Raw genomic sequence first — 15564 nt, 5'->3', positions numbered from 1 at the left:
TGGGGCCAGGTGCACTAAGGATAGCACTCTCAACCTCTACATTAGTGTTAAAAATTTGTTTTTGTTTTTCCAGCTATTAAACCTCTCTCCACGGCCACAGGTATGTCTGCATATGTGTTTCAGTCCACTACCTGGTGCTGAAATTGCTTAAATGGCCAGGAACTGACAGGTTCCCTATAATAAGTTTATAATGGTTGGAGCACTGTTTTTCTGATACAGAGCTCGACATCCCCTGAAAGACAGAGAGGTAAAAGAAAAAACATGCTGGCCACCAGTAGGGGGAGCTCAGGTGCTTACTGCATACTACTTATACATTGCAATCAATAATAAGATCGTGTGCAGCAAGTTATGCCGTCATGTAATACTCTTTTGGCCAGAGTTCTATGAGATAAATTAGCACAAAATGTTAGTCCTAGAAAACACATGGGGAGCTTTACTAAAAATATGCACAGAATGGCTATAGGAACTCTATTCATTTGCGGTATTTTGTATGTAGTCACCTCGTCACTTGTCCGTAGGTAGTTTACACCGTCTGTTTTTGAAGGGTTCTTGTGACTGAAAGATGAGAAGACAAAGTCAGTAACAAAAAATCCCACGTTAGTGAAAAGCACAAACGTGGAAAATCTGCACACAGATTCAGTAAATGCCAACCTTTCCAAAAAATATATTTTAAGCATCAGTTTTTGTTCAATGCTGCTTCTAACCATAGCAAACACAGGAATGTGACAATGGTAGGTTCTACATGTGCAGGCTCTGCTAACCTTGACTTCCAAGATGGCCACCCCACAAGCCACAGTGAAGCATCTAAATGCAGCAGTGGTGGTTGACGCTCACCTCTGATAAACTGTTAGAGCGAGGTGTAACATTTCAGGTGGAGGTGTAAAAGGGGAGAACAGAGGTCACTATAACACATATTTCTACGCATGCGACTTTCCCTGCATAATGTTCCAACTGACACAGAGATACCGTTGGTGCCCGACAATAAAGCTCCTTAAATCCAGCCAGCGATGGGTGGCGCCAGCGCAGCGTATGGAGACTGTTACTAACCCCTTAACACAAAATGACGCAACTTTATGCAATTAGCATGTAAGGGAGTATGCAGCCGGCTCAGGTCGCATATGTGGCAGGTGTGTAATGTTGCTGACACCCAGCCACAATGAGCAGGAACAGGGATAACTAGATACCAGTCAGTAACTACCGCAGCATCTGAGGGGTCAAACAGGGGAATGGGGTTCCCCCTCCCATTCGGAGAAAATTCAGGGTTCTAATTAGTTACTATGGCAGTCTGGGGCCTTGTGAAGGCTCCCATTCCTGCCATAGAGAACTGCCTGTTAAGCCCTGTACACTACTGCAGTCTATGGTATACGAGATCAAAAGGGGGCTAAATATAAAAAGTAAAAAAAAAATAATTTTTAAATGCTAAAAAAAAATTATATCATCCTATTAAAAATTTTACACATAAAAGTAAACAAAATAAAATTGGTATCTCCACATCAAAAAATGTCTGAACTACTAAAATATAAAAACATTTATCATGCACAGTGAACAAACTACAGCATACCCCATAAAAAAAACAAGCCCCCACACATATGGAAATAGAAATAGTTACTGGTGTCAGAATATGGCGAAGCAAAAAATAAAAATTATTTATTTTAATTATTTTTCTAGTTTCCCTGCATAAATAGCAAACTTTTTACATTATGACTGCCTACGTATTATGTGAACTGCACATTTTGTACTCCTCCTTGGCTAAAAATACTCAAAAGAAAAAAAAAAGAAAAAATGTAATGTGACTTCTAGCAGAGAATATTCTGAACTGCTCTGTTACAGTAGATCAATTGAACACCTGCATATAACGGTAATAATTACAAATGCTTTGCTTTTTCTGCTCTAGTCTGGAGTTATAGCACTTAAAGTATAACTGTCATATTATTATTTTTTTTGGAGTATTGGATTGTGGTGATTAATATCTCCTTGGTGGCCCTATTTCAACTTTTCACTGTGTACTCAATTACCCCTTAATTCCACAGTTTTGTTCCCTATACTGCCTACTTTTACCTGTGCTTAAAATAGGGTTGCTAGGCATGGTCCGTCTATCTGTTGAATGACGGAGGACGCAGCTTCTGCATGCAAGGTCAGATTACTGACAGCCAGGGACTGTAAGTAAATGATTAAAGCCAGGTCCTCCCCAGCAGCTGATAACAGTGCCTGGGCTGTGTGCACTTCTCCCTGTCCCTGCGCTTGGCAGACGCTCCCTCACTCAGCAGAGCTGGAGAATGCAGAGTTGAAGCAGCGCAGACCAGGGAAGGGAGATCTGCCATCTGCTCAGTGTATAAATGAAAGCAACATGTGGTAAGAGGACCCCTTTGTGCTGCAGGAGATTAACCCTTTAGGGGGAGGGCTCTGGTTACTGACACTTTTGGGGGGCTATTGTTACTGGCTAGTGAGGGCAGGCGGGATTAGCCTCAGGGTGAGGGCAGTGGCGGCCATCTTAACTGAATAGTGAAATTGCAGTTTTATGCAGACTGGTTGCTAAGGGCTGAATCTTATTAAATATGGGGTAAGTCAGTCTAATAGTAACTGATTCTGGAATATCATGTTATTAGTAACTACATATATGAAAATTGAAATTAGGGTCTAAGTGTGACAGTTATCCTTTAAAGGGATATTCCCTTTATCGTTATGATATGCCATAAATATCCGATGGTGCGGTTCCTACCTCTGGGAGCAACGACTATCTCAAGAACAGGGCATGAATGGACAGCAAAATGTTCAGATGGGACAACTACTTTACAGCAAAGTTGAATTTTTGGCAGGAACAGATTTGTCCTTCTTTCCCTCTTGGCTCGGCATAACATATCCTGAGATGAATGGCACAAAATGGCCAGCCAGAGGTCACAATAACGCCTGTTCAGGCCACTTTACTCCCTGAAAAAAAAAAGACTCCCAGGTCTGGCACAAAGGAAACCCCGCCCTCCTCCCAGAGAAGCTCCGCCCCTCACTAATATCTCCCTAACCAGGTGCAGCTCCATACTAAACAGCACATTGTGGGGACAGGACCTGTGGCGATGTCACAGTCATGTGATTGGTCACATGTGTGGGAGGAGTTAAGGGAATACATGAGGCTCCGTGTAGGACTGTACGTTAGAGGAAGGTTCCTTAGTAGAGCATGTGTATGATATAAAGCAGGGCTATATAAGTGTAATGATCATATTGTTTTCTGTGTGTAATGTGCATATGGTAGTGCTGTGTGCGTAATGGCCATGTAGCAGGGCTGTGTATGTAATCATCACGTGGCAGAGCTGTGTGTGTAACGGCCATGTAGCAGACTGAGTAATGGGCATGTATTACAACTGTGTGTAATGGGTATATAGCAAAGCTGTTTATGTAATGGGCATGTGGCAAATCTACCTATCGAGCTTTGTTATTGGTAACGAAGTTGCAGATTTGTCAATTTGGGTAGACTACCGGGCCGTTTGCTGCACCACTCTGACGGACGTCTGTGCAGTGATCCCGCCATCTTCACCAGTACTGTGGCAACCTGGTGTGGTAAGCAGCCTCTTGTAAGAGGTGCTGTGGCCAATGTGGGCACTAGTAGATCTACTGTATAAGCCCCTGGTGGGGTGACTGGGTCTGAGGTGAATACACAGCAGGAACTGGGCAGTTATAGCCAAATAATTACAGAATAGTCTCAGGAGCACCGTTTATGGGGGCACTACATACAAAATCATCACATCTGAGTCTATAATGGGGCAACTTCATATGGAAGCACTGTGTATGGCAGTGTTATGTGGGCACTGTGTATCGAGCTCTGTTATGGTGGCAGTGGTCTTACGTTTAGTGTATGATAAATTGAAAATGGTCTAAATTTGCCATTTCTGCATGGCAGACATTATAGAGGACACTAGTAGTTGTTTCCTTGCATAAATAGCAACCTTAAAAAATGATGTAGGCCTATGTATAATATATGAATTACCGCAAAATTAATACTCCTCCTTAACTAAAAATACTCCTCAAAAATGCTAAGAGGAGTATTTTGACTTTTCTGGGAAATATGTGGCCAGCTTTGAAAGACTAACCAATAACCCATGATTTTGTGATATTCTGTTACTCACCTGTCCTGGATCTAGGGCTATGCACTGCCACGCCCCTGCCCCCTCTGGCTGCCCTTCACTGTAACAGCCCAGTGAACTCTGATGACATCATCCAGCCCAACTCAAGCTGTGGAGAGCTGGCAGATTATTATTTTTTGTTTCCTGTATCCCTGCCCAGCTTTGCTATTCCCTTCCCAGCCTCCAGTTCTGCTACTCAGGCTACAATCTGAGACAACTCTGCTATATCAGAGCCTACAGTTCGGTTTCTCCAGCACTGCTAACAGTTTTTCTATGCCAGCGACGGTTAACCTCCCTGTTCTGCTACACCACCATCACCTATCTGTGCTGCTGCAAGATCCGCTCTACCGAATCAGCAGAAGATCCAACTCACCAGGTGACAACATAACACTGCCGGGAGTTGTTAAAGGGTTTGTCTCACTTCAGCAAATAGCATTTATTATGTAGAGGAAGTGACTACAAGGCACTTACTAATGAATTGTGATTGTTCATATTGCTTCCTTTGCTGGATGGATGCATTTTTACATTGCATTTTACACTGCTTGTTTCCATGGTTACGACCACCCCAAAATCCATCAGTGGTGGTGGTGCTTGCACACCATAGAAAAAAGTTCTGGCCTCTCTGGTGGGCAGGACCGTGGAAACGCACATAGACCAATGCTTTTTCCTATAGTGTGCAAATGTGGCCACCACTGATGGAAAAATGAATCCAGGCAGCAAAGGAAGCAATATGGATAATAACAATACATTAGTACGTGCCTTGTGTTAACTTCTTCTACATGATAAATGTCATTTGCTGAAGTGAGACAACCCCTTTAATGATGTGTGTCTATATGTGGTGCAGCCTGGTGAGGATTTTGCTGGAGTGTCAAGTTTGGATTTTTTTACAGTTAGAAATTGAGTCCTTAACACAATCTGCAAAAATGTAAGGATGGTGGACACCTCTCTAGTTTCTTTCTACCCTACAGCAGAGATATGAGGGAAACAACATTGTGACTACAGCTCTGGAGATGAATATAAGACATGATGTAACTCCAGATTACTTTAATAGCAAAGAATTCACAAGGTTACATAAGATGTAAAGGTGAATCGATACTTCAAGATTGGCACACCATCTCAAGATTTGTGTGGTCATAAAATGTCTCAAGGAACAAGGGCATTGTATATAGAAGCTTTTACCAAAATCATCCAGGTCTATGGCTTTATAAACTCTGAAGTTGAATAAAAAAAAAAAAATCATCACCTAAATTTAAAAAGTTAAAGGGGTTTTCTGGGCTCCTATAGGCGATGCGCTGCAGCAACTCGACATAACTATTAGTTTGAATGGAGCTGTGCTTCTGGCCTCATTGCCCTTGGCTACAGGGAAAAATGTTGAAAAATTCGCAATTTTCTAAATTTTAATTTTTCTGCTTTTAAAACAGAAAGTGATACCTCATAAAATATTTATTACTTAACATTCCCCATATGTCTACTTTATGTTGGCATAATTTTGGAAATGTCATTTTATTTTTTGGGGACGTTAGAAGACTTAGAATTTTAGAAGCAATTCTAAAAGTTTTTAAGAAAATTTCCAAAACCCACTTTGTAAGGACCAGTTCAGGTCTGAAGTCACTTTGTGGGGCTTACACAATAGAAACCACCCATAAATGACCCCATTGTAGAAACTACACCCCTCACGTAACTCAAAACTGGTTTTACAAACTTTGTTAACCCTTTAGGTGTTATACAAGAATTAAAGGAAAATGGAGATTACATTTCAAAATTTAACTTTTTTGGCAGATTTTCCATTTTAATCAATTTTTTTCTTTAACACATCGAGGGTTAACAGCCAATTAAAACTTAACATTTATTACCGTGATTCAGAGGTTTACAGAAAAACCCCACATGTGGTCGTAAACTGATGTAAGGGCACACGACAGGGCGCAGAAGAAAAGGACTGCCGCATGGTTTTTGGAAGGCAGATTTTGCAGGACTGGTTTTTAGACACCATGTCCCATTTGAAGCCCCCCTGATGCACCCCTACAGTAGAAACTCCCAAAAGTGACCCCATTTTGGAAACTAGGGGATAAGGTGACAGTTTTATTGGTACTATTTTTGGGGTACATATGATTTTTAATCGCTTTATAATGCGTTTTTTGTGAGGCAAGGTAACCAAAAAATGGCTGTTTTGGCACTGTTTTTATTTTTTATAACGTTCATCTGACAGGTTAGATCATGCGCTATTTTTTATAGAGCAGGTTGTTATGGACGCAGTGATATAAAATATGTCTACTTTCTTTGTTTCAGTTTTACATATTAAAGCATTTTTGAAAAAATAAATATGTTTTTGTGTCTTAATTTCCTGAACGCCATTTTTTTTATTTTTCTGCCAATCGTCTTGGGCTCATTTTTTGCAGGAAGAGTTGATGTTTTTATTGGTACCATTTTTGGGTACATATGATTTTTTTATCATTCATTATTACACTTTATGAGGCAAGGTGATCAAAAAAATTGGTTGTTTTGGCACAGTTTTTATTTATTTAGTTTTACAGTGTTCACCTGAGGGGTTATGTCAGGTGGTATTTTTATAGAGCAGATCATTATGGACGTGACAATACCTAATATATATACTTTTTCTTATTTATTTAAGTTTTACACAATAATAGCATTTTTGAAACAAAAAAAAATGATGTCTTAGTGTCTCCATGTTCTGAGTGCTATAGTTTATTTATTTTTGGTTGATTGTCTTATGTAGGGGCTCTTTTTTGAGGGGTGAGGTGATCATTTGGGGGAGCATACGCCTTTTTGATCGCTTGGTGTTGCACTTTGTGATGTAAGGTGACAAAAATACCTTTTTTTAAACCGTTTTTATTTTATTTATTTTACGGTGTTTATCGGACAGGGTGGATCATGTGATATCTTTATAGAGTCGGTCGTTATGGACGCGGCGATACCTATTATGTGTGTTTTCTTTTTTTTCATATAAAATCAGTGGAAAGTTTTTTTTTTAAAAACGTGTTTTTTGACTTAAAAAGAAATATAATTTATTTCTGTCCCACTCTGGGACTTTACTTTTGGGGGTCTGATCCCCTCTGCAATGCATTACAATACATCTGTATTGTAATGCATTGCCTGTTAGTGGATTACACTGAGTAATACACTCACAGGTTGCCTAGGAGACCAAGCCTGAGGCTGGATCTCCTGAGCACCCGTAGAAGGCAGGTCCCGATGCCGTGCAAGGCATCGGGCTGCCTTCTCACCCATCGGGTCCCCACAACAACAGTGCAGGGACTCGATGGGCTCCCTCACCCGCCGCAAATCCCCTCTATAATTGCGGCATAGAAGGGGTTAATCCGGCTTGTACAGCAATGCCAGCGGATACAGCAGGGGTCCGGCTACCAGGGACTGCCGGGCCCCTGCAGTGATTGGGCGTGCACCGCTCCGCTGCCCGCCCGATCACCATGACGTAATAGTACGTCAAAATGCAGGAATGCACCTGCCGCCATGACATACTATTACGTCATATGTCGGGAAGGGGTTAAATGTGCTTCAACATTTACCAAGAAAGCTGCCATCCTTTTCTATAGTAAAGCTTTGCATGTTTAGGGCCCTTTCAGACGAGAGCGTAGGACTCGCAGCGAGGCACTCAGCCTGAACTTCCCGCACTGCCGTGGTCACATACCATTATATTGAGTTATGATGCTATATAACCCTTACAGTTCTGGAATGTATTGGAGAACAGTGACAGCATTATGTCAGTGTTAGGCTACTTTCACACTAGCGTTCTGCTGTCCGCTCGTGAGCTCCGTTTGAAGGGGCTCACGAGCGGAGCAGAACGCTTCCGTCCAGCCCTGATGCAGTCTGAATGGATGCGGATCCGCTCAGACTGCATCAGTCTGGCGGCGTTCAGCCTCTGCTCCGCTCGCCTCCGCACGGCCAGGCGGACAGCTGAACGCTGCTTGCAGCGTTCGGGTGTCCGCCTGGCCGTGCGGAGGCGTGCGGATCCGTCCAGACTTACAATGTAAGTCAATGGGAACGGATCCGCTTGAAGATGACACCATATGGCTCAATCTTCAAGCGGATCCGTCCCCCATTGACTTTACATTGTAAGTCTGAACGGATCCGCTCAGGCTAATTTCGCACTTAGAAATTTTTCTAAGTTATTAATGCAGACGGATCCGTACTGAACGGAGCCTCCGTCTGCATTAATATGATCGGATCCGTTCAGAACGGATCCGATCAAGCGCAAGTGTGAAAGTAGCCTTAGGCCTCATGCACACGACCACAACGGTGCATCCGTGGCCGTTGTGCCGTTTTTTTTTCGCGGACCCATTGACTTTCAATGGGTCCGTGGAAAAATCGGAAAATGCACCGTTTTGCAGCCGAGACCGTGATCCGTGTATCCTGTCCGTCAAAAAAATATGACCTGTCCTATTTTTTTGACGGACAACGGTTCACGGACCCATTCAAGTCAATGGGTCCGTGAAAGAACACGGATGCACACAAGATTGTGGCCAGTGGGCCCCCCCTCCCTCCCCTGTAGTTAACTCGTTGGTGGCCAGTGGGCCCCCCTCCCTCCCCTGTAGTTAACTCTTTGTTGTCCAGTGCGGCTGGCCCCCCCTCCCTCGTAGTTAACTCGTTGGTGGCCAGTGGGCCCTCCCCCCCTCCTAATTAAAATCTCCCCCCCTATTATTAGTGGCAGCGGAGAGTACCAATCGGAGTCCCAGTTTAATCGCTGGGGCTCCGATCGGTAATCATGGCAACCAGGACGCTACTGCAGTCCCGGTTGCCATGGTTACTTAGCAATTTGTAGAAGCATTATACTTACCTGCGAGCTGCGATGTCTGTGTCCGGCCGGGAGCTCCTCCTACTGGTAAGTGACAGATCATTAAGCAATGCGCCGCACAGACCTGTCACTTACCAGTAGGAGGAGCTCCCGGCCGGACACAGACATTGCAACTCGCAGGTAAGTATAATGCTTCTACAAATTGCTAAGTAACCATGGCAGCCGGGACTGCAGTAGCGTCCTGGTTGCCATGGTTACCGATCGGAGCTCCAGCGATTAAACTGGGACTCCAATCGGTACTCTCCGCTGCCACCAATGATAGGGGGGAGATTTTAATTAGGAGGGGGAGGGAGGGCCCACTGGCCACCAACGAGTTAACTACAGGGGAGAGAGGGGGGGCCGGCCGCACTGGACAACAAAGAGTTAACTACAGGGGAGGGAGGGGGCCAACCCCACTGGACAACAAAGAGTTAACTACAGGGGAGGGAGGGGGGGCCCACTGGCCACCAATGAGTTAACTACAGGGGAGGGGGGCCCACTGGCCACCAATGAGTTAACTACAGGCGAGGGAGGGGGGCCGGCCGCACTGGACAACAAAGAGTTAACTACAGGGGGGGAGGGGGGGCCGGCCGCACTGGCCACCAATGAGTTAAAAACAGGGGGGGGGGGTCTGCCCCCTGCTGCCTGGCAGCACCTGCCAGGCAGAAGGGGGCAGTCATGTACACAGTTCTTTTAGTATATTCTAACCTGAAGCGTCCCCATCACCATGGGAACGCCTCTGTTAGAATATACTGTTGGATTTGAGTTTCACGATCTAACTCATATCCGACAGTATATTCTAACATAGAGGCGTTCCTATGGTGATGGGGACGCTTCAAGTTAAAATATACCATCGGATTGGAGAAAACTCAGATCCGATGGTATAAAAGGGACTCCTGACTTTACATTGAAAGTCAATAAAAGACGGATCCGTTTGCAATTGCACCATATTGTGTCAACGTCAAACGGATCCGTCCCCATTGACTTGCATTGTAATTCAGGACGGATCCGTTTGGCTCCGCACGGCCTGGCGGACACCAAAACGACTTTTTTTTCATGTCCGTGGATCCTCCAAAAATCAAGGAAGACCCACGGACGAAAAAACGATCACGGACCTACGGACCCCGTTTTTGCGGACCGTAAAAAAAAACGGTCGTGTGCATGAGGCCTTATACAATACATTCCAGAACTGTAAGGGTTACATAGCATCATAACTCAATATAATGCTATGTGACCACGGCAGTGCTGGAAGTTCAGGACCGGAAAAGGGGCCTTATAAGTTCCACATATTTCGCAGCACAGAAGAGCCAACACTAGCCCTGTGATCCTCAATTCAGACCCCTGGTAACTAATCTGTGCATTTAGGGAAAGCCTTTAAAACAAATAGCAGTTAAGAAACATTTAATAAGTTGTTTCAAACCTTTGACCATTGGGCCTGCTGTTGTTTGTAAAGTAACCTTTCCGATAGGCGCAGCAGATCCCAACTGTGATGAGGACAAGCACCACTATCACAACCAGGATTCCTCCAACAATGCCACCGATATTCAAGTCATCTAAAGAAAGATAAAAACGACCAAAAATAACTTACTCTAGTGAAAAGACCTAAAAAACAACAAAAAAACAAAAATAAAATAAAAACAATAATAGTCAGGGTGGAAACAAAGTTATCAGAGACTCTCCAAATCACATGAGAGCGGTTTATAAATTAAATGGCATTTTTACACGGGGTGATGCCTGTATGACCGATCATTCTGAATCACTGCCTAGTGTTAACAAGTCCAACGACTGAACATCAATTTGCACATCACCAAGTAGAAATCGGCATCTGCCGGACACTTGTCATGTAAACTATATGCCATACAGTCGACTGGTGCTAGTTATGGGCAATTTGTGAAAAGAGAGGATTCATGAAAAGTGCTAACAGGGTTTAGGACTGTGAACCTACAAACTTCTAGAAGCTGTGATTCACACCAGGCAGAACCTGCTGCATTGGTGGCACTACAGTAATACTGTCCCATGTCTCCTTTGTTCACTGCAGCAAACATCTGAGAGAAAGAAGGGGAAAAAATAAAATAAAATAAGTGGTCAGTGTCATGGGGGCCCGGGCTCAATGTCAAAAGCAGGCAGTCACTCACCAAGGTACCAGTATTAGTATTGACAGTGAATGAGGAATTCAGGAACTTTGGATTCGTCTTGGAGTCCACAGGCAGTGCGTCACCGTTACGGTACCATCTATAAACAGAACTGGGGTATCCCTCTTTTTCTTGGCAATACAGAGCAGCAGATTTACCCACAGGCACAGATTTGGGCACTCTGCACTGGGGAATCACAGGTTTCACTAAAAAAAAAATGAACGAGAAAGAGATTATAATTTAGCAGATGGAAAAGCTAGAGGAAGAGACAGTTATGCATCAACTAGAAACAGATGTCTATAGTCAGGACTCTTCCCATCCTTTTCTTCAGAAAATGACATATTGTTTAAATCAGATTTTTAGTACACTTACTAAATTTCTTTTTTTTTTATGAAGATAAAAAACCTTGAAATTTCAGTCTTCCCACTGGTTACTAAAGCACACACCGTAATCTCACACTTCCAGTCTGCCCAGCAAAGCTGACGTGAGCTGCAGAAGACGGGGTCAGCAGATGGCAGGAGATTCAATCACAGATCTCTGCTGGAGACCTAGATAAGTCAGTCTGGTAAGGGGATGTTCACACGACTATGTCGAAATCCACAGCGTATCCCACAGCTGAAATCACTGTGGGTTCTACTGTGGCATTTCATTTTTGAATGCTGCGGTCCCGTTCTCTGTTTAGGTCTATTGAATGGAGCTAAATTGTGAAAAGGCTTTGGCCGAGGCTTTCTAAGATGTCTGTGCAGAAAACGCACGTGGACAAGTACAATCTTGCTGTGGTCTGGAAAACTGCACGAGAAAAATCCTCGGCCATGTAAACTGTGGTGCATGCTACCACTGAAAATAATGAGAGGCAGTTTCAGATCAGGTTTTTTGGCACTGAATCCGCACTGAAACCCATGCCAGAAATCTGTTGTGTGAACATAGCCCAATACTCACAGGTAAGTTTGTGTATGTAACATCACTGGTCCCTGGCACAGGGGCTGTGCTCCATTACTTCCCGAAGACTGTAATAATCTAGGACATTTCTCTGACTGCCATAGTCCATAGGATAGGGGAGAACTATCAGATCGTTGGGGGTCCTACCGCTGGGACCCTCACCAATCTGTGGACAGGGCATAATTTTTACCTACCCCTTTAATTATAGAAAGAGCAGTGGTTTAAATGTATAAATTACTAAATCTATTTCCACAAAACTATATATCAATCTGATCAGCTCCTCTTGTTCTTTAACATACTGCCTGGAGATTGCATTCGTTCAGGACAGGTAATCAAATATCAGATCGATGGGAGTCCAACACTTGGCACCCCCATCAATCAGTTGTTCCCTTCAGCCTCAGGTGCCGGTACCAGAACTTTGAAAGGAGGCAGAAGCACAGCTCCGTTCAAAGCATAGTGACCTTGCTGGGTTCCTGCAGCACAGCTCCCATTCGCTTGAATGGAAGATGCCACTTTCAGACAAATGGTCTATTTACACGTCCGTGTGTTTTTTGCTGACCCGCAAAACACTGACACGGGCAATGTGCGTTCCTCATTTTGCGGACGGCACATCGCCGGCACTAATAGAATATGCCTATTCTTGTCAGCAATTGCGGACAAGAATAGGACATGTTCTATTTTTTTCGGGAACGGAATTGCGGACGTGTGAATGGACCCTAAGAAGTATGGAAAAGGTGAAAAAAATGGAAGAAGGGTTTTTTAAAAATATATTTTTAAAAACGTTATTATTTTTAGTCACCCTAGGGATTTGAACATGCAATCATTTGATTGCTTATACCATAGACTGCAATAGTTTGCTATTACAGTCTATGGGGATTCTGCAGTCTTTCTATTGAGCTCTGTCTCAGGCAAGGCTTAATTGGCAGTCAAAAATGGCAGGCCTAGGGGCCTTCACATGATTAGCACTCTAAAATATCACCACAGGGGTTTAAATGATCGCGATTAGAGTTATCTACGTTCCTGGTCATTGTGTGGGCGTGTCAGCTGTATAACACAGATCCTGAGCCTGATCCCATTGAGCTATATATGTACAGCATATGTCGCCAAAAGGTTTAAAAAAATAAAAATAAAATAATTAATAAAATTAAAGAATACTCACCCTTACCGATTCTATGCCATGCCCGTTCTAATACTTATTGGGTCTCTGCTGGTCTCTCCTTCCTGAACCATTCTCGACACATAAGAAATCCTAGGAAAGGCGCGCTCAGCCAATCACTGGCTGAAGTGGTGATCAGCCTTAGGCTACATGCACACGATCGAATAGGACATGCTATATTTTTTTTGCGGGGCCGCGGAACGGAGCAAAGGATGCGGACAGCACACGGAGTGCTGTCCGTATCTTTTGCGGCCCCGTTGAAGTGAATGGGTCCACAACCAAACCGCAAAAACTGCGGCTCGGATGCGGACTCGAAAAACGGTCGTGTGCATGAGGCCTAAAGCAGTGATTGGCTGAGTGGGCAGTCTAAGCCATTTCCTGTGTGTTGAGCCAGAGACATGAAAATGGAAAGAAGAAGAGAGCTGAGCCGCAGCAAAAAAGTGTTGGGAGACTGGTAAGGCGAGTAATGATGTTTGTTTTATAACTCTCAACAAACCTGTTTTTAAATAAAATTAGGTCTTAACATTTTTATAGTTTGAAGTCAACAGCTCCTATGCACGTGTATGTGCCCCCATGTTTAGGGCTCATTCACATGACAATGTTTTATGTCCGTATCCAATCCGCAATTTTTGCGGGTTGGATGCAGACCCATTCACTTCAATGGGGCTGCAAAAGATGTGGACAGCACAGTTTGTGTTGTCCATATCCGTATGTCCGTTCTGTTGCCCCTGCCAAAAATAGAACATGTCATATTGCTCTCCGTTTTACGGACAAGGATAGGACTATTCTATAGAGCGCAAGACGTTCTGTTCCGCAAAATGCGGAATGCACAAGGCCGGTATCCCATTTTTTGCGGATATGCGATTTACCCCTATAGACTACAGCAAACCAGATATCGCTAAACCGTCAGCGCAATTCTTTAATGCGCCTCCAAGGGTCACTCCTGGGCTAAAAATGATAATGGCTGGAGAAAAACTAAAAATACCAGGTTGGATTTCAAAAGACCTCTAGGGGCAATTCCCCTTGACTCAATGACTGGGTTTTTACAATACAGTGTAATATGATGTTACACCAGTCAATTTCGTAGAAATACAAATGAATGAATACATTACAGATAAGCAAATTTACATCACTATCTGACACGCAGGGTTCACAAAGTATATGGGAAATTTCAGCATAAGATAAAGATGGATAAATAATTGGACATCTGGAAACTTGCTTTATTAACACATGCCAAAGATATAGATAACAAAGATGGAGGGGGGCAGACGATTATCTGCCACAGAAAGACCTTGAAAGGCAACACTGAACTAAGGGAGTGACTTACCGGTTTGTCAGAGGCCCAGAAACACATTGAGGGACATTTATCAACCTATTTACACCACTATTGTGGCGTAAATAAATCATGGGTGTTTTCATGTAATTTTGCATTAAAGCATAATGTATTGCAAAAAAAAAACAAAAGTCTGAATCTGAGATGCACAAACCCTCGTAGGCTGTAGATTGGGAAAGATAACAGCAACAGGCTGTGACAGGTTAGGCTACTTTCACACTTGCGTTCGGAGCGGATCCGTCTGGTGTCTGCACAGACGGATCCGCACCTATAATGCAAACGCTTGCATCTGTTCAGAACGGATCCGTCTGCATAACTGTTTTTTTTTCAGATCAGATTTTTCACTTCGTGAAAACTCAGATCCGACAGTATATTCTAACACAGAGGCGTTCCCATGGTGATGGGGAAGCTTCAAGTTAGAATATACTATACATTGCTTATAGCACAGACCTTTCACTTACCAGTAGGAGGAGCGCCCGGCCAGTCACAGACATCGCAGGTAAGTATAATGCTTCTAAAATTGCTAAGTAACCATGGCAGCCAGGACTGCAGTAGCGTCCTGGTTGCCATGGTTACCGATCGGAGTCCCAGCGATTAAACTGGGACTCCGATCGGAACTCTCCGCTGTCACCAATGATGGGGGGTCGGTCATTTTAATTAGGGGGGGGGGGGGGGGTGGGACGTGGGGCCGGCCGCACTGGCCACCAATGAGTTAAATACAGGGGGGGGGGGCGCCGCACTGGCCACCAATGAGTTAAATACAGGGGGGGGAGGGGGGGCCGGCCGCACTAGCCACCAATGAGTTAAATACAGGGGGGGAGGGAGGGGGGGCCTGCCGCACTGGCCACCAATGAGTTAAATACAGGGGAGAGAGGGAGGGGGGTCCGGCCACACTGGCCACCAATGAGTTAAATACAGGGGAGGGAGGGGGGGGCCGGCCGCACTGGCCACCAATGAGTTAAATACAGGGGAGGGAGGGGGGCCGCACTGGCCACCAATTAGTTAAATACAGGGGAGGGAGGGGGGCCGCACTGGCCACCAATGAGTTAAATACAGAGGAGGGAGGGAGGGAGGGGGGGTCCGCACTG

At 44.2% G+C, this 15564-nt stretch overlaps 1 protein-coding gene across 1 annotated transcript in view; it reads right to left on the bottom strand.

Annotated features, from left to right (window-relative positions):
- Nucleotides 1–15564, bottom strand: part of JAM3 (junctional adhesion molecule 3) — a 63901-nt gene that overhangs the window by 2416 nt on the left and 45921 nt on the right. Inside the window, exons 5-8 of the mRNA XM_040432283.1 lie at nucleotides 11052–11254; nucleotides 10862–10961; nucleotides 10337–10469; nucleotides 501–555 (exon numbers count right to left, since the gene is read on the bottom strand). Of these exons, the coding sequence (XP_040288217.1) occupies nucleotides 501–555; nucleotides 10337–10469; nucleotides 10862–10961; nucleotides 11052–11254 (491 nt within the window). The remainder of the gene's footprint in view (nucleotides 1–500; nucleotides 556–10336; nucleotides 10470–10861; nucleotides 10962–11051; nucleotides 11255–15564) is intronic.

This window comes from Bufo bufo, chromosome 1, assembly GCF_905171765.1.
Source record: "Bufo bufo chromosome 1, aBufBuf1.1, whole genome shotgun sequence".
NCBI classification, from domain to species: Eukaryota; Metazoa; Chordata; class Amphibia; order Anura; family Bufonidae; genus Bufo; species Bufo bufo.
This window is presented reverse-complemented; position numbering and strand designations above follow the sequence as displayed.